A 22500-nucleotide genomic window follows, 5' to 3' on the forward strand; every position below is an offset into this window, starting at 1 on the left:
GTGGTGTACGACGTGCTGAGCGGCGTGCCGCAGCACGTCCTGCGTAACCTTCCACCGTTCACCAACGTCAGCCTGAGGCTCGTCCTCAGCAACCCCGAGGGCCGCAAGGAGAGCGAGGAGCTGCTGGTGCTGACGGACGAGGACGGTACGAACACTAAAATACACTTCATAATGTCTTCCTTCAGAATAGTGGAAGAAAAAAGTCAGTCCAGATTCAGGAGGTTATTTCTAACTAATATTGTGCGCTTTCAGTCCCCGGAGCCGTCCCCGTGGACTCGATCGTGGGCAGCAGCTACGAGCAGCAGATCAGTCTCAGCTGGAAGGAACCACTGCAGACGTACGGACTGATCCGACACTACGAGGCAAACACTCTGCTTTTTATATTTTATCCTTTCATTATTGTCTTGTGTTTAGACATACAACTAATAATACTAAAACTTCATACCCACAATCCCCTGTTCTCCTCCTCAGATCTCCTACAAAGCTCTGAGCTCCTTCGACACAGAGTTCGATCTGTCTAATCAGAGCGGGAAGGTGGTCAAACCGGCCAATGAGACGAGCCACGTGTTCAGCGGCCTCTACCCGGGCTCCACCTACTCCTTCACAATAAGAGCCTCCACCGTCAAGGGCTTTGGCCCCCCATCATCACACAGTTCACCACCAAGATCTCAGGTGAGCCCTTCACAATAAAACAGGAAGTCAATGTTCACTGGGACAAAATGAGGCAATGCCCATAAATCGTGCTATAAGTCTTAAAATAATCGATGTCAGGTCCAGATGTTGTACGATATTGTCTTACGTGAAAATAATCCCGATGTTCTGCAGCTCCTCTGATGCCGGCGTACGATCAGGAGTCTCCTCTGAACCAGACGGACTCCACCGTCACCGTCCTGCTGAAACCAGCGCAGAGCAGAGGAGCACCTGTCAGGTAACACACACACACACACACACACACACACACGCACACACACACACACACACACACACACACACACTCTGAAATATTGAGCAGCATCACTCTTCCGCTTCATAAAGATTTCATGACGGACGTTAAACATTAAACTCGACATGAAGACGACGAAGAGCTGAAATCATTTTTCATTTCACATCAAATTAAAACTGTGATCTGTAACGCGGGGCAGATTTTGACAAAAGGACTCTCGTTACGATAATTTATATTAAATATTTAATAGTAATATCGTACTGCCGCGGGAGAGACCAAACACTGGAGTCACACGGTGTAAGAAATACAGTAAATGCTTCCGGGATACGATGACATCACTACGGAACACTAGTGCTCCAACACATTGTACGTGACAGGCTAAGGGGGCGGGACATCTCTGAGCAAGTTGACCAATCGCAACAGAGCGAGCCAGCTAACTGATCAGATCGGACTGCGCTCTGGTTTCAGACAGAGGGTGATTAACCTTCATCACAACGAGTCGCTGTGATATTTTAAAATGCAGACAACAAAACAATAAACACAGTTTTTCCCCGTTGTTGCCGGGCGGGAGGTGTTTCCCCAGCAACAGTTGTCATGTCAACAGCTGTCTGATCCCCGTGCCCGTAACGAGGGACTCCGTTAATTAACAATCAGTAGGGGCGGGGCTAATGCGGGGAGGATTAAAGAGGGATTATTGCTAATGTGTCAATCACACACACACACACACACACACACACACACACACACACACACACACACACACACACACACACACACACACACACACACACACACACACACACACACACACACACACACACACACACACACACACACACACACAGCTGTATTTATTAATCTCTCTATACAAACAGAAACAGAAGACTTGTATTGCTTCTAAATTCAGGAAATACTTCTGGATGATTTTAGTAAATAAAGTTTGATATAATATAAATATAAACTTGCAGGCTTTATATAAGTGTTGTAGTTTGGTACAGTGAGACTTTTACCCTGTGTTTGGTGTATAAAACTAAATCTGAATCTGACGTCTTTAAATGATTAAGTATGCACATTTAAGAAGCTGAAACCAGTTATCTTTACTTTAAATATGAGTTTAAACTAATAGTGTATAGAGTTGCTAACAAAGTCTCTCCTGATTAACTGATGGATTAACCGCCTATCATTTCATCTTTAGATCCTTTTATCTGAATTTCTGGTCCTTTTTAGCCTCTTTTTGGTTCAAAAGTGTGTATAAATGAGTGGGGTAAACACTGTAACTAACAGATATCATAATAAGCGCTCTTGGGTTCCTAGAAAGGCGCTATATAAATAGAAATTATCATTATTATGAAACTTCCCCTCTTCACTTCTGACATTAACAGAAGTGATTTTTGTGTTCCTCTGACATGTTGTGTTTAAATATGCAAATGAAGCTTTACGTAATCTAAAGGCAGGAATCTGCAGACACACAGTGGGGAAAAAAACGTAGCTTTTAATTTATCTGTTACCATGATGGGCCTGTTATCTGCTTTATGTCCCTTCAGCTTTTACAAGATGGATAAATAAATAAAAATCAAAAGAGACACACACAGGCAGCTGGTGGGATGTTCAGGGGGCGTGGGAGAAAGCGGCGTTCAGATAAAACACATGTCGACTGAAAAGAAGAAAACGGATCATTTCAAGCGAATCAAGATTTATGAATTCCTATTCATGCCGGAACAAGACAGAGATGTAAAGAGTGTGTGTGTGTGTGTGTGTGTGTGAGACGTGGAGTGTGTGTGTGAGACGTGGAGTGTGTGTGTGAGACGTGGAGTGTGTTAATTGACATGATAGTTTATGTGAAATCCATCAGATTGAACAGATGCTGCGGGAAGATTTCATGTTTGTGTGTGTTTATATTTAACTTAGCTTTTGTCTCTGCTGACACCAAGTCGGCCCTCGGGTACACACACACACACACATACACACACACTGTATGACACACACTCTTGTATAGGAGACTCCAATCGCAGGACAAAAGGTGTAGCCGCGAGCGACCTGCTACTGTAATCAGATTACTGTCATACACACACACACACACGCACACACACACACACACACACACACACACACACACACACACACACACACACACACACACACACACACACACACACACTCAAACCTAACAAGTTCTGCAATGTGAGTGTGAAGAAATGTGATTGGAGAGAAAGTGAAGAGGAGGAGGTAGAAGAAAAGGTTGAATCTGTGTTTTCTGTGGGGAGTTAAACAATACAGATAATGCAGTGTGTGTGTGTGTGTGTGTGTGTGTGTGTGTGTGTGTGTGTGTGTGTGTGTGTGTGTGTGTGTGTGTGTGTGTGTGTGTGTGTGTGTGTGATATATGACTGCTGTCCTGACTCTGGCTCTTCTAAAAAAAAAAACACAACTATTGTTTCCCACGTTTCCCTCAGGACACGATCACTAATGAAAGCTCACGTGCTGCATTCAGGTGCACACACAGTCTGTGGGAACTCTGACAACTGCAGGGGGATGACAGGCAGTGTGGAGCCCAAAAAGCCTTCCTAGACAAAAAGTGTTTCTGTAGAGTCCGAAGAGTTTATTTAGAGTTTGTTAAAGTATTATAAAAGCTGGAAAAACCTTAGAGAGGAGAGTTTCTGCAGAGCTCAAAAATATCTCTTAGAGTTGGTAGTTTCTGCAGAATCTGAGGAGCTTTTGTGGAGAATTTACTTGTATTTTCTCTTAGAATTGGTTACGTATTGGTAGTAGAATCTGTATAGAGTTAGTAGAGTTGTCTCAGTGGAGCTTTTTTGTTTGGAAACCTGCAGAGTTTCTGTAGTCGGCACAAAATTCTCGTTAGCTTCAGAGTGTTTCTGCTCTCCTCGCTCCAGCTCAGAGCTCCTGAAAGCTTTAAATCCCTGCAGTAACCGGCGTTGTTTATGGAGGAACTCCCACCCCCCCCCCCCACCCCCCGTCACACAGACGGATAGCTGGCATTTATTCGTCCTTTACAGCTCTAATTCTTCTCCTCTCTACAGAATTTATTTTCAATTACATTCAGCTGACAACAGACAAACCGGTCCCATTAGTTTCCTGTCTTCATGTCCTTTCCCCACATACAGGATTTAATACCTGCGCAGACAGGATGCATGAATTATCAGTTTAATGTCAGCCTGGTATAAAGTTACAGCTCCACATAGAGAGAGTTAATAAAGAGTGAGAGAGTGATGGAGGAGAGCAGGATGACCTTTCTCTGCAGCTGAATAATGAACCAACAGATGGGGAGCAGAAGAAGAAGAGAGCGGCTTCCTGTGAGCAGAAACACTCTCCATAATCCAAACAACGCTTCAGAAAGAGAGCTGTAACCACAAGTGCATGTAGAAGATTGACATCTTGTTGTACACAATGGTCTCAGTGGACTATAATTCCCATGATGCAGCTGGGTTTCATTATGAGCCATTGTCTGGCTAGTTAGCAAGGCAGCTAATCAAAGCCACTGACCCCACAGTAAGCTAGCAAGGGATGCTAACTGATGCTACCCTGTTTGTGCAGTAAGTACCAGCTGGTGGTGGAGGAGGAGCGCCCCCGCAGGCAGAGGAGAGGAACTGCAGAGATCCTGCGCTGTTACCCGGTGCCCATCCACGTCCAGAACGCCTCGCTGCTCAACTCCCAGTACTACCTCAGCGCCGAGCTGCCGGTCAGCGAGCTGAGGGCGGCCCGCTCCTTCTGCATCGGTGAGTTACTGAAACTAGTAGTTAGTTAATGCAAGAGCTAAGGTTGTGCTGCTCCCTCTGCTTCAGTGAGTACATGAAAAATAAGAATGCTAGGTAGTTAGTTAGTTAGTTAGTGTGTTAGTCAGTGGGTAAGTAAGTAAGTTAGTTGGTTAGTTAGTTAGTTAGTTAGCTAGCTAGCTAGTTAATTTGTTGGTTAGTTAGTTAGTTAGTTGGTTGGTTAGTTTGTTAGTCTTAAGTCAGTGGGTTAGTAAGTTGGTTAGTTAGTGAGTGAGGGAGTTAGGTAGCTAGTTAGTTAGTTAGTCAGTGGGTAAGTAAGTTAGTTAGTGAGTTAGTTAGTTAGCTAGTTAGTTAGTTAGTTAGTTAGCTAGCTAGTAGTTAGTTAGTTAGTTAGTTAGTCAGTGGGTAAGTAAGTTAGTTAGTTAGTTAGTTAGTTAGTTAGTTAGTTAGTTAGTTAGTTAATGAGCGAGCTGAGGGCGGCCCGCTCCTTCTGCATTGGTTAGTACATCAAATATGTTTACTGTTATACCTGTACACTTGTTTACCTGTACACTTGTTTACCTGTTTGCTTGAGTACTTCTATCTGTGTACCTGCAGGTGATAACAGGACGTACAACGGCTACTGGAATGCTCCTCTGCTGCCTCACAAGAGTTATGGGATCTACTACCAGGCTGTGAGCACGGCTAACGGGGTGAGTTTACCTGTCACACACACCTGTACACTCACACACCTGTACACCGATACACCTGCCTTATCATCGATCAGAGGCTTAAAGTTCCGACAGGAAGTTCCTCAGGTTCTGCAGCTTGAAGGAGCGTCTTTGTTCCAAAACCAGCGGAAACACGGACTGAGTTTTATTTAAAGGAATGGCGTGTGTCACGATATCCAATCACTGTGTTCAGCAGAGCCCAATGTGTGACTGTGTGTATGTGTGTGTGTGTGAATGTGTGTGTGTGTGTGTGTTCTAACAAAGCCTCGCCATTATCCTCCTGTGTTATACTCTACGCGTCCCTTCAATTTCCTTCACTTTCTGTTCTTTCTGTCAGAAAAACCAGAGTAGTGAAACAGAGACAGAAGTCACACACTGTGACACACACACACACACACACACACACACACACACACACACACACACACACACACACACACACAAACACAGTTTAATGGATGTGGAGATAGTTCCAGCAGCCTGACCAGTGACACTAATAGGCTGCAGTGGGGGATGTGTGTAAAAAAAGATAATTGTTGACTGTGCACACGAACACACACACACACACACACACACACACACACACACACACACTGATTGTATTGTGTGTTAATTATTGACGCCGGGAGGTTTAATTGGTGTGTGTGTGTGTGTGTGTGTGTTGAATAATTCAGCAACCGTAGTGCTTTTTACTGTCGCTGCACCGCAAAGTGTGTGTGTGTGTGTGTGTGTGTGTGTGAGCATGAATATTCATGAGCTCTTGTGGCTAATTTGTCATCTGTTTGTTAAAACCAGAAAGACACAAGATGTTCTCTCGCCTTTAACAAAACCTGTCTCTCTCAGTGTGTGTGTGTTTCCCCAAGTATGTGTGTCCCAAGTGTCTCATATGTGTGAGTCTGAAGTGTGTGTGTGTGTTTGTTTGTTGTTAAATGCCAGCACAGGCACTGATCCACAGCCATTTGCCGTCTGTCCGCTCCGTTTACGATGTGTGTGTGTGTGTGTGTGTGTGTGTGTGTGTGTGTGTGTGTGTGTGTGTGTGTGTGTGTGTGTGTGTGTGTGTGTGTGTGTGTGTGTGTGTGTGTGTGTGTGTGTGTGTGTGTGTGTGAGAGAGAAAGTTGCCAGACGTGACAGCTAATATGTCGGCATTTCGTGTTGACAGGAAACTAATTTGCTTCTCTCTCCAAACAGGAAACGAAGATCGACTGTGTGCGGGTGGCCACTAAAGGTGAGGCAGTCTGAAAAAAGTGTTGTCTTAAAGTGTATTTTATTTTGAAAAGTGTTGTCTTAAAGTGTATTTTATTTTGAAAAGTGTTGTCTTAAAGTGTATTTTATTTTGAAAAGTGTTGTCTTAAAGTGTATTTTATTTTGAAAAGTGTTGTCTTAAAGTGTATTTTATTCGGAGAGGTCTTGTTTTATTTTGAAAGGTGCTCTGTTACATTTTTTGGAAGGTGGTGTTGAGTGATGTTTTATTTTGAAAGTCTCTTACTGTTTTTAATTGTTTAAAAAAAGGTTTTATAGGTCATTTACCTGGACAGGTGTAGAGGAGTTTTATTTTGAAAGACATTGACTACATTTCAATTTTTTTCTTTTACTTTGAAAATGTGTTTTCATGTATAATGTTACACAGAGTATGTTTTATTTTGAAAATATTTACAATATTCAAATTAATTCAACTACATTTTATTTTGAAAATGCTTCCATACAATGTTATTTTACAAGTGTTAATCTGTTAGCGGATAGCTTCACTAGCTTCTCTCTCTGATAATTGGACTGGGTTTAAATGCTACATTAGCCGCTAGCTAGCCAGTCCATTCTGTGTAATGAAACACAGATGGCCGTTAGCCGTTGGAGCGCTAGGCTAATGTTTAGCACACGGGTCCCAGGAAGTACGATGTCTCACAGATGGTCCTCAGGGCAACCTGATGTCTTCTGCACACACATACACACAACAATAATAAAGCACACGCTAAACTCTATAACACGCTAACGCCAGGCTAACCCGGGGCTAATGACTGCGACTTTATGGCCGTCCAGAGAGCCGTACAGCAACGCAGCTAAACACGCTGAAAACACTGCTATCTCTCCTGATGGACATCCAGCTCTATCACACACACACACACACACACACACACACACACACACACACACACACACACACACACACACACACACACACACACACACACACACACACACACACACACACACACACACACACACACACACACACACACACACACACACACACACACACACACACACAGTAATTGCCTGTTCTGGCTTTAATCAGCTTTTATTGGAGCTCAGTTCTGCTGGCTAACGATGCCAGCTGCTGATTGGCTGCTCTGCTCCCTTGACACCTGTCAGTCATGCTGCAGCGGCCAACCAGATCTCCCAGGAGAGAGAGAGAGCGAGAGAGAGGCGGTGTGCCCTCCCCCCCACTCCTTTTCAGAGGACCCACGATGCCTTGCAGCGCTAACAGTGAGCTGCTTTGAATGTAAAGGAGAGACGGACGCTTGCTGCATGATAACGGTCCCGTACAAAGACAACACAGTTCAGAGCGCAATGATTTTAATGTTATTCTCCACCCCCCCCCCCCCCCACACACACACACACACACACACACACACAGAGTTAAAGTCTCAGGATTCCTTAGAAAGGAAGTACACATCTAGAGAGAAACAAACACATCCTCACCGGACGCAGTTTGTAAATATGTGAGTATGAGTTATATTAGAATCAGATGAGTCACTAACTCAGGTGGGGAGAGGGGTTACTACTCAGTGACGGACATTAAAGTCTTCAATCGAAGAGAAACCCCTCACAGTGTGCGATGTTCCTCCTCTCTCTGATCCGCTCTCTGCCTGTTTGATTACTAATGTCTGATCATTAACAAGCTTCTTTTCCAGGTTTCTGTTGAGTAATAATAATTAATAAACAGGATGAAGCATGTCACTAATATTCCTGCTTCAGATGAAACCTGCTACAGCCTGTCTCTCTCTCTCCCTGCCTGTCTCTCTCTCTGCCTCTCTCTCTCTGCATGCCTTCCTGGATGATAGCCGCTATAATCGCCACCCAGCTCACCACGCCGTACATTCGCATCGCGCCGGCGGCGGGAGACAAGCAGCTCCCAGGTCAGAGAACACACACTGCAACACACACACACACACACACACACACACACACACACACACACACACACACACACACACACACACACACACACACACACACACTCAAAAATCTAATTGTATCTATAAAGCCCAATGTCAGAAAACATTTTGTGTCTTTTTTTAAATATAAAATTAGATAAAATAAAATGTAATAAAATGACAAAAAATGTTGAATTTATTTGGGGGGGAAAAGGCAGAGTAATTTGGGATTTTTAGGAATATTTTCAATAATAATGTGGAATATTTTTCAGAAATGGTTGAAATGTTTCATGAAAGAAGTCAGAATTTTTTTAGAAAAGAATACACAAGATTTTGGGCTAAGGGCCGGATTTCTTCGGGTGGAAAAGTGTGAATATCTTACTTAAAAAAGTCTAAATAGTTTGCATAGATAGTGGGAATACTTTTCAGAAATGTCTCGCATGAGGACATTTTTTTCAAAGAAACAGAATTTCAGTCCCTAACTGTGACATTGATGAAACTCTATGGAACCTCTTAGCATTAGCTAGCATTAGCTGTTAGCTCCCTGGTTCCTCTACCACAGGTACCCGGGGGTCCGTTCAGAGACCCTCGAACTCTGTGTGTTCTCAAGAGGCCAAAACCTGTGTTTCAGAAACATGGAGACACGTGTTGACACGCCGCCGTTTATCAGCTCACATTTATATTTATATATTTATAGATATTCATCAATGTGTGTGTGGACAATCTCAGATTTATTCTCTATTCATTAATCTACAACAAGCCGCCAAACAGGTGTGACACACAAACACACACACACACACACACACACACACACACACACACACACACACACACACACACACACACACACACACACTTTCACTCACTGCTTGCAGAAAATTACATTTAAATATTTACCAGCCTGAAGGTGGAAACTTTCCTCTGACTGTTTATATACACACATATACAATGCAGTGTGTGTGTGTGTGTGTGTGTGTGTGTCACCAGCAGGCCTCAAACACTCTGAACAGCTGTCTCCCTTGTACACAAACATTAACACACACACACACACACACACACACACACACACACACACATACATTAGCAGCTCACACCTCCCACTCAGCGTGACTGGCTGAAGCCCAGAGCTGAAAACAGCTTCTCTATGGCCTACTGTGACACACACACACACACACACACACACACACACTGAGCCTCGGAGGCAGAGAGCTGCTGTTTTCAGTTTAAAGGCTATCAAAACACTTTGAAGAGAGAATTTACGTGTGTGTGTGTGTGTGTGTGTGTGTGTGTGTGTGTGTGTGTGTGTGTGTGTGTGTGTGTGTGTGTGTGTGTGTGTGTGTGTGTGTGTGTGTGTGTGTGTGTGTGTGTGTGTGTGTGTGTGTGTGTGTGTGTGTGTGTGTGTGTGTGTGTGTGTGTGTGTATGTATGACCTTGAAGAGATGAAATGAAAACGGAATAAAGGAAACGTGTTCTTCTCTTCCTCCTACAGATGTATTATTTAACTGGAACCCAGTTCACTTTACTGACTTCATCACAAAGGCTCTCTCTGACTTTATAACCCAAACCATTCACTTATAAAATGATCTGAGTAATGCGTGATGAAAGTAAAGTGCAGTTAGTATTTAATAAACTGGTTGTGATACAAACCAGTGTCAAACTAAACTGAGAGTGATACTTGCGTCATAAAAATAACCCGTAGCTAACGTTAACTAAATCCAACGGCTAGCAATGATAGCAGCCGGTGTTATAAGTTAATGATTCAAGTGCTCAAAACTCGTAGCTAAGTTGTACTGGACGATTAAAGTTCAAAGTTAGCAACAACGTCGGACCGCTTAAGGTGGACTGAACTTTAAAGTGGATCAGATCTATTCTCCTTTTGGTGCCAAGCAATAAAATCAATATGTATTCGAGGCCCTTTTTAGGTTTATATGAATGTAACTGATGCGTTAAATTGAAAAAATGTGAATTGTATCGTAGCTGATTTAATTTAACCGTTAAAAACAAGTCGATACAACATCGTGATAAAACTTGTGATCCATGCTCTCGTTAGAACTGGTTCCTGATGCGATTTCATTTTGTCCTTAAGACACCAGAGTGTTTCCACTTTTTCATCTCCGTCATGACCAGTTTAACACACACACACACACACACACACACACTCACACACACACACTCTGTGACTGATGGCCGGTGTCAGCTGCAGATTGGGAAACTGTTGTCGGTCTGAAATGACGCACACACATTACACAGCTCGACAGCGACGTCTTGTCCTGAACGTTTCTCATCTACAGAGTCATCTGCAAGGATATTACACCTGGACACACACACACACACACACACACACACACACACACACACACACACACACACACACACACACGGACAGTAATGGGTTTTCCATGGGCCTGACATCCCATCACATTATTCAGAAGGACTCTCTGCTCCCCGTCACACATCAGATGGATCTCAGAACCAAACCTCCATCAGAAAACTCTCCATATAAATGATGACTGTGGCCGATGCTCTCACAGAATAATATAATATATAAAATATCTATATGGATTCAAATCATACATTTTCTTACTGTAGTTTGACCTGCTTTTTATCTATTATAACACAGTCGTTAACCTGTAGTTAACGTCATTGAACTGAACAATCCTTAATAATGCTCTTCTAATGAGGTGATCAGAGTGAATGATGCATGATGTTTAAGGGTACAGTAATTACTTATAAGTATCAAATAGTACCAGTAACGTCATCTGTGAACAGTTTTTAATAAGAGTTAATGGTTTCTAAAGTTCCTAATTCATTTAGTTGTGTTTCGTAAATAATTGAAGTTAGTGTTAGGATTTTTTAATGGTTGTTATGTTATTATGTTCATGTCATTAATAACAAAACTATTCATTGTTAATAGAAGTTAATGGACATATAAAGTAATATTTGACTCATAGTTAACGGTGGTCAATGGAAGATAATGTAAATATGGAGTAATATCTTACTCGTATATAATAATGGTGAATGCAGGTCAATGGACATAGAATAATATTTTTCCAATAAATAATGGGGGTTGATGGAAATATAAATTCCTGTTTCTTAAAGTTGTTGGTTTCAGATGCAGCCAAAAACAAAAGCTGTGAATTAATGAAAGTCAGTAGTTTTATGTTTACATCTCCTGTGGATTTTATATTGTTTCCAGGAGCGGCGACCAGGAAGCCGGAGCCGGAGCAGGAGAAGCAGTCGGACCACACGGTGAAGATCGCCGGAGCCATCGCCGGCATCCTGCTCTTCATCATCATCTTCCTCGGAGTCATCCTGCTGATGAACAAACGGTACACACACACACACACACACACACACACACACACACACACACACTAGTCGTCATAGTTGTGTAGTCAATGGTCATTTTTGTTTAGTAGTTTATGTTAATACCTGTGGGTATTGTATTGAAGGTTTCCAATGGTAGTTAATTATAATCACTGGTTTAATAAATGTAATTTTAATGTAAGTTAATGGTCAGGGGAAGTCAATGGTTGTTAATATTTTTTAAACCAAAGATATGGAATTCAGTGTATTAATACTCAGTCTGATAGTTTCTATAGTTGTACTGTAATACTGGTATTATTTCATGTTACATGTAGATAAGGGAAGTTACATCAAAGACGCATGCACACACACACACAGACATACGCACGCACATACGCACACACACACACACACACACGAACACACACACACACACACACACACAGACATACGCACGCACATACGCACACACACACACGAACACACACACACACACACACAGACATACGCACACACACACACACACACACACACACACACACACACACACACACACACACACACACACACACACACACACACACACACACACATGGTGTCAGAGAGGATGAATAATGGAGCAGATTGCAGCGGTAATCACCAGTAAACTATATGTGGACCGTCTTTATTCTCCAACATCAAACACACAACCCCGCTGGGACACACACACACACACACACACACACACACACACAAACTTAAACACAGAGTAAAGCCTCCATGTTTGGAGAACGTCGACGATAAGAGAGAAATTTAGATGAAAGAGCGTTTTATTCTTTATTTTTTTATTCCAGAGTCGCCTCGAGCTGAATGGCTTCAGGCTACAGAGATGCACACACACACACACACACACACACACACACACACACACACACACACACACACACACACACACACACACACACACACACACACACACACACTAATACTTTACACACTCTTTATAAAGTGTGTGTGTGTGTGTGTGTGTGTGTGTGAGTTGGGGTGATGGCGCTCTGATCTCTCTAACAGATTCTAGAGAGAGAAAACGAGAGCGGCGGTTGTTCGGTCTCTAATGAGGGTTTTAATGTTGACGGGTGCGTTTGATTTCCACTCTGTGAGCAGACGGAGGTCAGACTCATTACAGCGGGAGTGAAGCAGGAAGCGGCACGTTACCCCTCTGATTGGCTGCGGGCGATGATCAGACGCTCTAACCACTTTCTCCTCACTGTCAGATCCAGTTTCTTTGTAGGACAGCGTGTTACAATCAGCTGGCGGAGGGATACGCAGCGCAGGAACACTAAGGGCTGCGGTACAAGTAGTTCTGAGGGTCAGAGAGTCCTTAACCACATGTTCCTCTCTGGGGAGTTCTGTTTGTACAAAATAAAGCTCCTGCACCTCAGTGGAAACAGCACAGTTAGGAAAAGACCCAACAAATTACGTTTAATGCATCTAATCTCAGAGAGAAGGAAGTTGAACTTCTTTGAAAGTCTATTTTATACTCCAAGGGAACAGGTAGGTAGATTGATAGATGGGGGGAAGAAGGTTGATCGGTTGGTCAGTAAGTTGGGTAGATAGGTTGGTCTGTTTAGGGTTCAGGTTTAAGGTTAAGGATTCAGAGGATAAAGAGTCATGGATCAGAGGATTTAAAGGGAAAGATTCAGAGGTATAGTGTTCAGAACTTAAGGGTCAGGGACGTACGTAGGGAGGTAGGAAGTTAGGAAGTCAGTTGGGTAGGAGAATCATTTTGGTAGATAGTTGAAATAGGTAGTCAAGCAGGAGTAGTAGGAAGTTCAACATGAAGGTAAGATAGGTAGGTTGTTAGAGGAAGAAGATACTAAAGAAGGTAGGTAGTGATGAAGGTAGGAAGTCCGGTCGGTCGGTCACTAGCTAAGTAGGGAGGTAGGTAGTGAGGAAGGTAGGGAGGGAGGAAGGTAGGGAGGGAGGTAGGTAGGGAGTGAGGAAGGTAGGGAGGGAGGAAGGTAGGGAGTGAGGAAGGTAGGGAGTGAGGAAGGTAGGGAGGGTGGTACGGAGTGAGGGAGGTATGGAGGGAGGAAGGTAGGGAGTGAGGAAGGTAGGGAGGGTGGTACGGAGTGAGGGAGGTACGGAGTGAGGGAGGTATAGAGGGAGGAAGGTAGGGAGGGAGGAAGATATGGAGGGAGGTAGGAAGTGAGGGAGTTATGGAGGGAGGAAGGTAGGGAGTGAGGAAGGTAGGGAGGGAGGAGGGAGGGAGGAAGGGAGGGAGGGAGGAAGGTAGGGAGGGAGGGAGGTATGGAGGGAGGTAGGGAGTGAGGGAGGTAAGAAATGAGGAAGGTAGCTCAGTTCCAAGTCCCTCTGAAGGTCTTAAAGCTGGACAGCAGCCGGTGTGTTGAGTTCTGTTGTGCCCGCCCCCCCTCCACACTTTGATTGACACATTGCACCGGCCAATCACGCGTCTCCACTCCTCCACCTCCACGCATAATGCCTTATCTCATCTGTTCAGTTTTTACTCTCCGAGACATTAATCTGTGGTTTTCCTTTTTCTGTTTTTCTGTTTTTTCTTTCCCGTCATTCCATCCCTCCCTCTGCTCCCCACCACTCAGACGGAGAAATTATCACTCCTACACTTACTACCTGTGAGTAACCTAACCTGCACCCGCACCTGACATCCTAACACCCTTAACCTCTGACCCTTAACCTGCACCTAACATCAGACACTGTGTCCTGCCTGTGCCCTGCTTACCCCCACCATTAATCCCATACCCTCTAACCCTCTATCCCTTAACCTTTTACCCCTTAAACCTCTTATCCGTCAACCCCCCGCCCCTTAAACTCTGTCCATTTACCCCATACCCTTATTCTCTGACCCTTTAACTTCAGATCGCTTTCCCATAAACCCCTGATCCCTTATCCTTAAATGTTTGATCCCTTACGCTTAAACCTCTGATCCCTGACCCTTAAACCCCTGACCCCTTACCCTTAAACCCCTGATCCCTGACCCTTAATCCTCTAATCCCTTACATGTAAACCCCTGAACCCTTACCCTTAAACCCCTGAACCCTTACCCTTAAAGCCCTGATCCCTGACCCTTAATCCTCTAATCCCTTACACTTAAACCCCTGACCCCTTACCCTTAAACCCCTGATCCCTGACCCTAAAACCCCTGATCCTTTACCCTTAAACCTCTGATTCATTATCCTTACACCTGAACCCTACACCTCTGATCCCCGTACCTTAAACATTTGATCCCTTATCCTTAAACCTTGTTACTCTTGCCCATTACAACCTCTGAACCCTTACCATTCATTCACTGATCCCTTACTCTTAAACCTCTTTGCCTTTAAACTGACCCATACAGCTCTAATCCTTGCCACTATGATCCGTTACCCTTTAGCCTCTGATCCCTGACCTGTAAAACTTGAATACCAGGACCTTAAACCCCTGATCCCTGATTCCTGACCCTGATCCCTGACCCTGCATACCCTCCACTAACCTTCCCCACACATTGATTTTGATGCCTGGGAGGTGGGGTGTATTACCTGAAGTGTCGATGGTTGTTCCAGATGTTTCTCTGTGGTTCAGGTTCAGTTTTCCTCTGTCTCACTTCACTGTTTAGCTTTAGGCTTCTGGAGGAAGATTTTAGTTCCCTTGACCCGACTCCAGCACGCCTCCAGGTGCCTGTTTCTTATTGGTTTGGCTCTGAGTTTCTGCTTCCTGTTTAAACTCTGGAAGTAAAAATAGAGAAAGTCTGTCTTTGATCGATCAGTGGAGACGGAGCAGAGAAACCTGCAGGTATCTGCATCCGACGCCTCCTCAGGAGACAGGAAGTGCACCCCCTCCTCCTCAGGTCACCATGAGTGTGTGTTGTCCTAAAGTCATATATGAGAGAACTTTAATGCATTTTCTAAAAACTTGCAAATACAGAACACACAGTTATCACTTTTATTAGTATGTATTTATACGGTTTAAATAGGGCCTAAAATGTATATATATAGAAAGTTATATAGCTTTTTTATAAAGCATCTTTCAAAGTGCTTTACAAAACATAAAAGAGCATTAAGATGTTGAATTAGATTTAAATACAGGCATTAAAAAGCATAAAATACAAATAAAATGAGTAAAATAAATAAAATCCAACATTTTTGATAAAAATTCAAATTAAATTCTGTCTGGTAATAAGTCATAATTACATGAGAATAAATCAGAAATTAACGGGAGATATTCTCTATTTAAAATTCAATTTACAAGGAAATAATTCAGAAAACATCCTTTAAATATCGGAAAATATTTATTAATTTAATTTTTGTTTGTGAGTTAAGAATATTTGTTCTGTTTTTATAAATAACAATTTCAAAAGAAACGGAGACACGGTCAGGTCTATGATCCTGATATACAGCGGTGTGTGTGTGTGTGTGTGTGTGTGTGTGTGTGTGTGTGTGTGTGTGTGTGTGTGTGTGTGTGTGTGTGTGTGTGTGTGTGTGTGTGTGTGTGTGTGTGTGTGTGTGTGTGTGTGTGTGTGTGCAGTGGAACAGGGTTAATAGAATTAGCCGACAGTAATAAACCTGTCTGATCAAATGATCGTTACAAGAAGAGACACACACCACACACACACTAACACACACTCACAAACACACTCTGACATCCATTATCGCTAACAGCATTGTCCTGTCGCTCATTAGATTAGCATAGATTAGCCTTGACATGCATCTGTGTGTGTGTGTGTGTGAGAGTGTTCACGTTAAGTGTTGCTAAATCAATCCAACCCCGACACCTTGCTGATGATGTCATGACACGCCCCACTCCAACACACACTGGGTCTCTTTCGAACTGGGATATGAAATCATATAATAGATGTTTACTGACGGAGGTTACCTTCTGCCCCTCATTCACTGTGTGTGTGTGTCAGAGGTCAGAGCAGCTGATTGGAGTCAGAGGTGTCAGCGCTGCGGTACACAGACACAGTTAGACACGATGAAAGACTCTGAGGAAACTTCAACGTTTGTATTTTATTTGTTTGACTCTCTAACCTCCGGCTCTTCCTGTGAAGCTCCATTCAAACGACTTTCTGAGGAAGATGTGTTTGTTAGAGTCGCTGCTAAAATTACTTCCTGTAGAGGTTACTTATTACAGAGGGTCAGCATGACTTACTGCTCAGCTAACACAGTCTGTTGTCGGGCCGGTAAACAACCGACCTGTTACTGTATCGGTTGCTCACGATGTTTTGCTCCTGTTCGTAGTTTTGCGCGTCTCTTCGTGGACTGCTTCCTGCCGTTTCTATTCTTTGCGTTCTGTGATCTGTTTGTTTCGGCAACGTTTTGTTGTATTGTGATTATTTGGGACGTTTAACTCAGTCGTTTAATGTTGTTGTTTTTGATTTTCTGCCTGTACTTGTTGTCTCCGATTTGTGTTCTGTAGTTTTTCTGCCTCTCTTTATGGATGACTTGCTTATCTTTGTAGACACTATTTGCACTTTTTGTTGCCTCACGTTATTTATTTCCCCATATATTTGTTTGTAGTCTCGTTTTTGCTTGTCTTTGTAATTTAGTGGCTTTTTATTGTTGTATATTTGTTGTTGTTTTCTCACCTTCTTATTCTTTCTACGTCGTTTTTATCACCATGACTTTACATCTTGTTTGTGGACATTTAGCTCATTTTTGTTGTATGACGTGTTGAATGTGTCTTGGTGATTTCATTCTCGTTTTTGGGGCTTTTTAAATGTTGTTTTCTGCATCTCTTGTTCCATCTCTTCATAGTGTTGCACCTTTTTGTTGCCTTACTTTTAATCATTATTTTTTTCACCATATATTTGTTGTTTTGGTCTGTTTTGGACCTTTCACGTGTTTTGTTTTATTTGTTTTGTTTTTCCGTGGCTGTTTCGAGCCCTTTGTTGTATTTCTTAGATTTTATTTTAGAGTTTCTTTGTGGTTGTTTGCACCTTTTTATTCTTATATCTTTTAAACCATGACGTTGTTGTTTTCCTTCTTGATTTTAATACTTTTGCATTTTGAATGCTTTGCGTTTTTTGTTGTTGAGTGTCTCTCCTCCCTCGTCTCTACTCCGCGGGTTTCATTATTATTTCCTGACGGAGAAACGTCTGAAACATTTCACCGGGCTGAATGTGTTTGTGTCAGGTCTGAATCAGAAACGCTGCAGGTCTGCTGAACCACAGAAGAAGAAAAGAGAGACATGAGGGGGAGGAGGGCATGCCTCGCCTCAGGCACACACACACACACACACACACACACACACACACACACACACACACACACACACACACACACACACACACACACACACACACACTCACACACACACACACTGATGTCTTACTTTTCAGTTTAAAAGCCTTTTTATATTTATATATATATCAGGGTTTTTTTTCATTTTCCATTTTCAGGTCAGGGTTAAACTTTGCACTGTGTGTGTGTGTGTGTGTGTGTGTGTGTGTGTGTGTGTGTGTGTGTGTGTGTGTGTGTGTGTGTGTGTGTGTGTGTATTTGTGAGCAATCGGACAAATGGATGTTTTTTTATTCACACACTCGGAATAGAACGAGAGAACATAAATCAGGCTTTTAAAAACCGACTGTGTGTGTGTGTGTGTGTGTGTGTGTGTGTGTGTGTGTGTGTGTGTGTGTGTGTGTGTGTGTGTGTGTGTGTGTGTGTGTGTGTGTGTGTGTGTGTGTGTGTGTGTGAGATGAAGGTAAATGGACTGATGAGAGGAGCAAAATACGACGTGTGTGCTTTAAAGATGTTTTCTCTTCCTCTGCAGCGGTTACACAAGAAATAAACGGACAAAAGACAGGAAGTAAGAAACATAAATAAATATATGTCAACAAACAGATTTATAAAAACACATTACAGGATCAGTCTCGAGTAAAACTAACAATTATTACAATTATAAATGAATCTGCTGATTATATTCTGGATTAATTTTCCTGTACAAGTCTTTAAACGCCTTGTTTTCATTAGGTGTGTGTGTGTGTGTGTGTGTGTGTGTGATGTTTCATGGCTCCTCTATTTAATAAGCAGCACTAATTTAGAAATGTATGACTGTAATTAAAGTGAAGCACTCAAAGTCTGCAGTTTAGTTTCAGCTCATTAGAGAAGCTCCAGCAGTCGTACCACCTTAACATCTCAATCTGTAATATAATTACCCCCCCCCCGTCGAACACCTTCATCTTTTTTAATGAGGAACGCCACCTTAAAAGCCTCACTCACTTACTTGTAATTTAGATATAAAAGACAATGTTTTACCACCTAAACTGCAACATACATATAATCTGCTCGTACCACCTTAGCAGAGACCAATTCCACCTTAAACAGATTAAGGTACAATTAATGCCACTTGTACTGCCTTGAGTAATAAAAAAAGCACATTACAGTCTGCTTAAACCCCGCCTAACTGCGAGAAAATACACGACAACCTGCTAATACCACCTTAAAATGATTAACAGCCTTCAGATGTATTCGATTTAGAGAAGGAAACAAACCCTGTAACTAAGAGACCACCCTCACAGACACCAATTCCATCTTAAACGGGTACAAAATCCCACTCATTCCACCTTAACAGTCACATAACACATTTACATTTATGAAATATCACCTTAAAACCAATTAGCAGGTGTTATACCACCTTAAATATCAAGGTGAATTAAACCTCTCCTTTTTGTGATGCGTTCAGGGTCCACAGTTAAACCCTGGAAACATTGAATCTTAACGACTTAACGACCTTAAAAGAACGATGTGTTTTGTTTGTGTCTCTGCAGGAAGCTGGCGAAGAAGAGGAAGGAAACTCTGAGCTCCAGACAGGAAATGACCCTGATGGTCAACAATTCCCAACACACCACCATGGTGGACACGCACACACACACGCTGAACGGACGCAGTAAGTGCACACACACACACACACACACACACACAGGTCATGGTGTTTCATTTACAGAGATAACACACAGGCTGTGAAGAGAGCAAGAGATAGGAGAAGGAAAAGCTTCTAATAACAGACAGGAAAACATAGATGATAAAATGACAAAAAAGGAGAAATATAAACATGTGAGATACAAAGATAATAAAGAAAGATGAGTAAGACAAACAAATGAAGATAGTGTGAGGAAAAACGAGACGAAAATTGAGATAAAGCAGGAAATAAAGACTCATATTCAGAAATAGTTACAATAAAAATAAAAATTGTAAATATATAGAGAGAATATTTTTATATTTGGCAAAAAAAAGTCTGAAAAGTCTCTGAAATATTTGAGAAAAAGATCAGAATTTTGAGAAATAATTAAAGGGTCCCTATTCTCTGTTGTGATTGGTCACCTCAGAGATGTCCCGCCCCCTTAGCCTATCATGTTTTGGAGCTTGAGCATTCCGTAGTGATGTCACTGTGTTCTGAAAGTGGCCAGAGTTTAGACTCAAATAATCATAGAGATGATAGAGATATAACTAAATGAAGCTCCTCCCCCTCCTCCTTCTCCTTTTCCTCCTCTTCCTGCTGTCCGTCAGTCAGACCTTTAGTCGTCTTTAATATTCTGTCAGAGAATAATCTCACTCACAGAGACACTGTGACTGCAGGTGATATGACCAAATGTTTTATCATGAAGTGACGGCTGCTGTCGCCTGGGGGGAGGGTGATGGGTGATGAACGGTGGAGGACGGGGGAGTCGACCTTCCCTCAGGCTGCCCACCCCTCCTTTCAGATGCCCTGTTTCTTTATTCTCTTTATTCCAGCTCTCTGCTTTAAACACAGAAATCAAAAGCATGTTTGTTTCAGCAACATTTGTCACTGATGGATTTCTGGAATTTCTGACTTTCAGAGAGTCCTTGAACGCATCACGTGAATCTGACGCTTCTGTCTACCCGTCTTCTTTTTTTACCAACACCACATTTTTTAACATGACTGTTTTTATTATTTTTCTTCCAGATTTTGTTTCACCTATTTTTTAGTAAACTTTTCAGATATTTTAAGATTCTAGTAAATGTTGAATATTTTTCAGACATTTTCCAAATGTCTACCAACAAAGAGTTTAGACATTTTAAACATAGCTATTTAAAGCTTTTTGAAACCTTTTTTTTCACATGTTATTTTGACATGCCTTATATAATTACTTGATTTCGAAACACATTTTTCAGAATCTTCTCCAACAGTTTTTTCAAATAATTTGGACATTTTTCAGGAAATGTTAATGCCTGTTCTCTCTCTGTCCAGCTGTGTCCTCTCCGTCCTCCTTCACCCTGAAGACAAACACCATCAGCACCACCGTGCCCAACTCATACTACCCAGGTAACACACACACACACACACACACACACACACACACACAAAACTGTCCGTAGGGAAAAGCTGACTTTCCCTTCTTCCTTTCTTTTTCCTTTTGTCCGTTCTCTCTGCTTGCCTGTCTCTCTGTCTACCTGTCTGTCTCTCTGTCTGTCTGCATGCCTGTCTCTCTGTCTATCTACCTGTCTGTCTCTCTGCTGCCTCGTCCTGACGGCAGATCCCTTCGTGCCGACGGCCATCCTGGGTGAGACACGTTTTCCTTTCCTTTCTCTGTAAGACTGATAAACAGCCTGCTCAGATAGACAGACAGGAAGTAGACAGACAGACAGGTGAGGAGAGAGAGACAGGTGTGGAGAGACAGAGAGGTGAGAGGATGGAGAGAATGAGAAAGAGAGAGAGAGTGATATTTGGCTTCCATCCATCCCTGCTTGCTTCTCGTTCGGCTGTTTTAAAAAAATTATATTTATTATTTTATATTATTTATTTCTTCCTCCAAATCCATCTTTGAGTATTATATTTATTTGATTTCATAGATATTTTATTTTATATTTATTACTCCTTGGAGAGTTATGATTCAAATGTCAAAAGTGTTGCCTTTTTTAATTTATTCATTATTTTAATTTTAAATAAGACATTCAATTAGTTTATCTTCTTTCTGTTTGATTTGATTTATTATTATTATTTATTTATCATTATTATTATTTATTTTTTCCCCTTTTCTAATTTATTCATTATTTGTTTTTTTGTATTATTATTATTTATTTTTTCCCCTTTTCTAATTTATTCATTATTTGTTTTTTTGTATTTTATTATTTATTTTCTCTTTGGTTGTTAACCTGTTCATTTCGGGGCTTGTTTGTTGTTTTATTTTCAAAAACGACGGTGGGCTTCACTCCATCCCCGCTTCACAACATTCCTGCGTGTCGTGTTGACGTCACGTCTGTGTGTGACCTCCGACCTCTGCATGGACACAACACTGGACTGTGGACGGGGGGGAGGACAAAACATTTAAGAAATAAAACCCACAACATGTGAAAGAGTTCCTGTTAGCGGGGGCTCTCTGGACGACTGCTTCAGACTCCTGGATGTGGAAGATGTTTTATATGAAAATCAAACCATCAATACAAAATCAAGCTAGCATGCTAAGCTAACTAGCCTCCGTGATCCATTCAGTGTATCTGTGACCGGCTGCATTTAGCTAATAAATTACCTTCTTAGTCATCTATAAGGTTAGGTTTCCCTCAATAATGTACCTAATGTTTGCTTGGAAAGACTACCAATCCTCTTCTTAGTGTATTTAATTAAATACTCAACTTAAAACCACAACAAAGCACCCTATGGCCAGTTTTGAGACATTTCTCAAAAGAGTTTTACAACATCTAGACCGGA

General features: G+C 42.1%; 1 protein-coding gene across 1 annotated transcript in view; it reads left to right on the forward strand.

Annotated features, from left to right (window-relative positions):
* LOC134884048 (receptor-type tyrosine-protein phosphatase mu-like) overlaps positions 1-22500 on the forward strand; it is an 84996-nt gene that overhangs the window by 44630 nt on the left and 17866 nt on the right. Inside the window, 14 exon segments of the mRNA XM_063912646.1 lie at positions 1-145; positions 253-362; positions 472-634; positions 637-672; positions 826-928; positions 4493-4674; positions 5269-5363; positions 6570-6606; positions 8441-8515; positions 11729-11861; positions 14439-14471; positions 19601-19719; positions 21043-21117; positions 21329-21355. The exon segment at positions 1-145 is cut by the window's left edge and continues 19 nt beyond it. Of these exon segments, the coding sequence (XP_063768716.1) occupies positions 1-145; positions 253-362; positions 472-634; positions 637-672; positions 826-928; positions 4493-4674; positions 5269-5363; positions 6570-6606; positions 8441-8515; positions 11729-11861; positions 14439-14471; positions 19601-19719; positions 21043-21117; positions 21329-21355 (1333 nt within the window).

Source organism: Eleginops maclovinus, chromosome 21, assembly GCF_036324505.1.
Source record: "Eleginops maclovinus isolate JMC-PN-2008 ecotype Puerto Natales chromosome 21, JC_Emac_rtc_rv5, whole genome shotgun sequence".
NCBI lineage: Eukaryota > Metazoa > Chordata > Actinopteri > Perciformes > Eleginopidae > Eleginops > Eleginops maclovinus.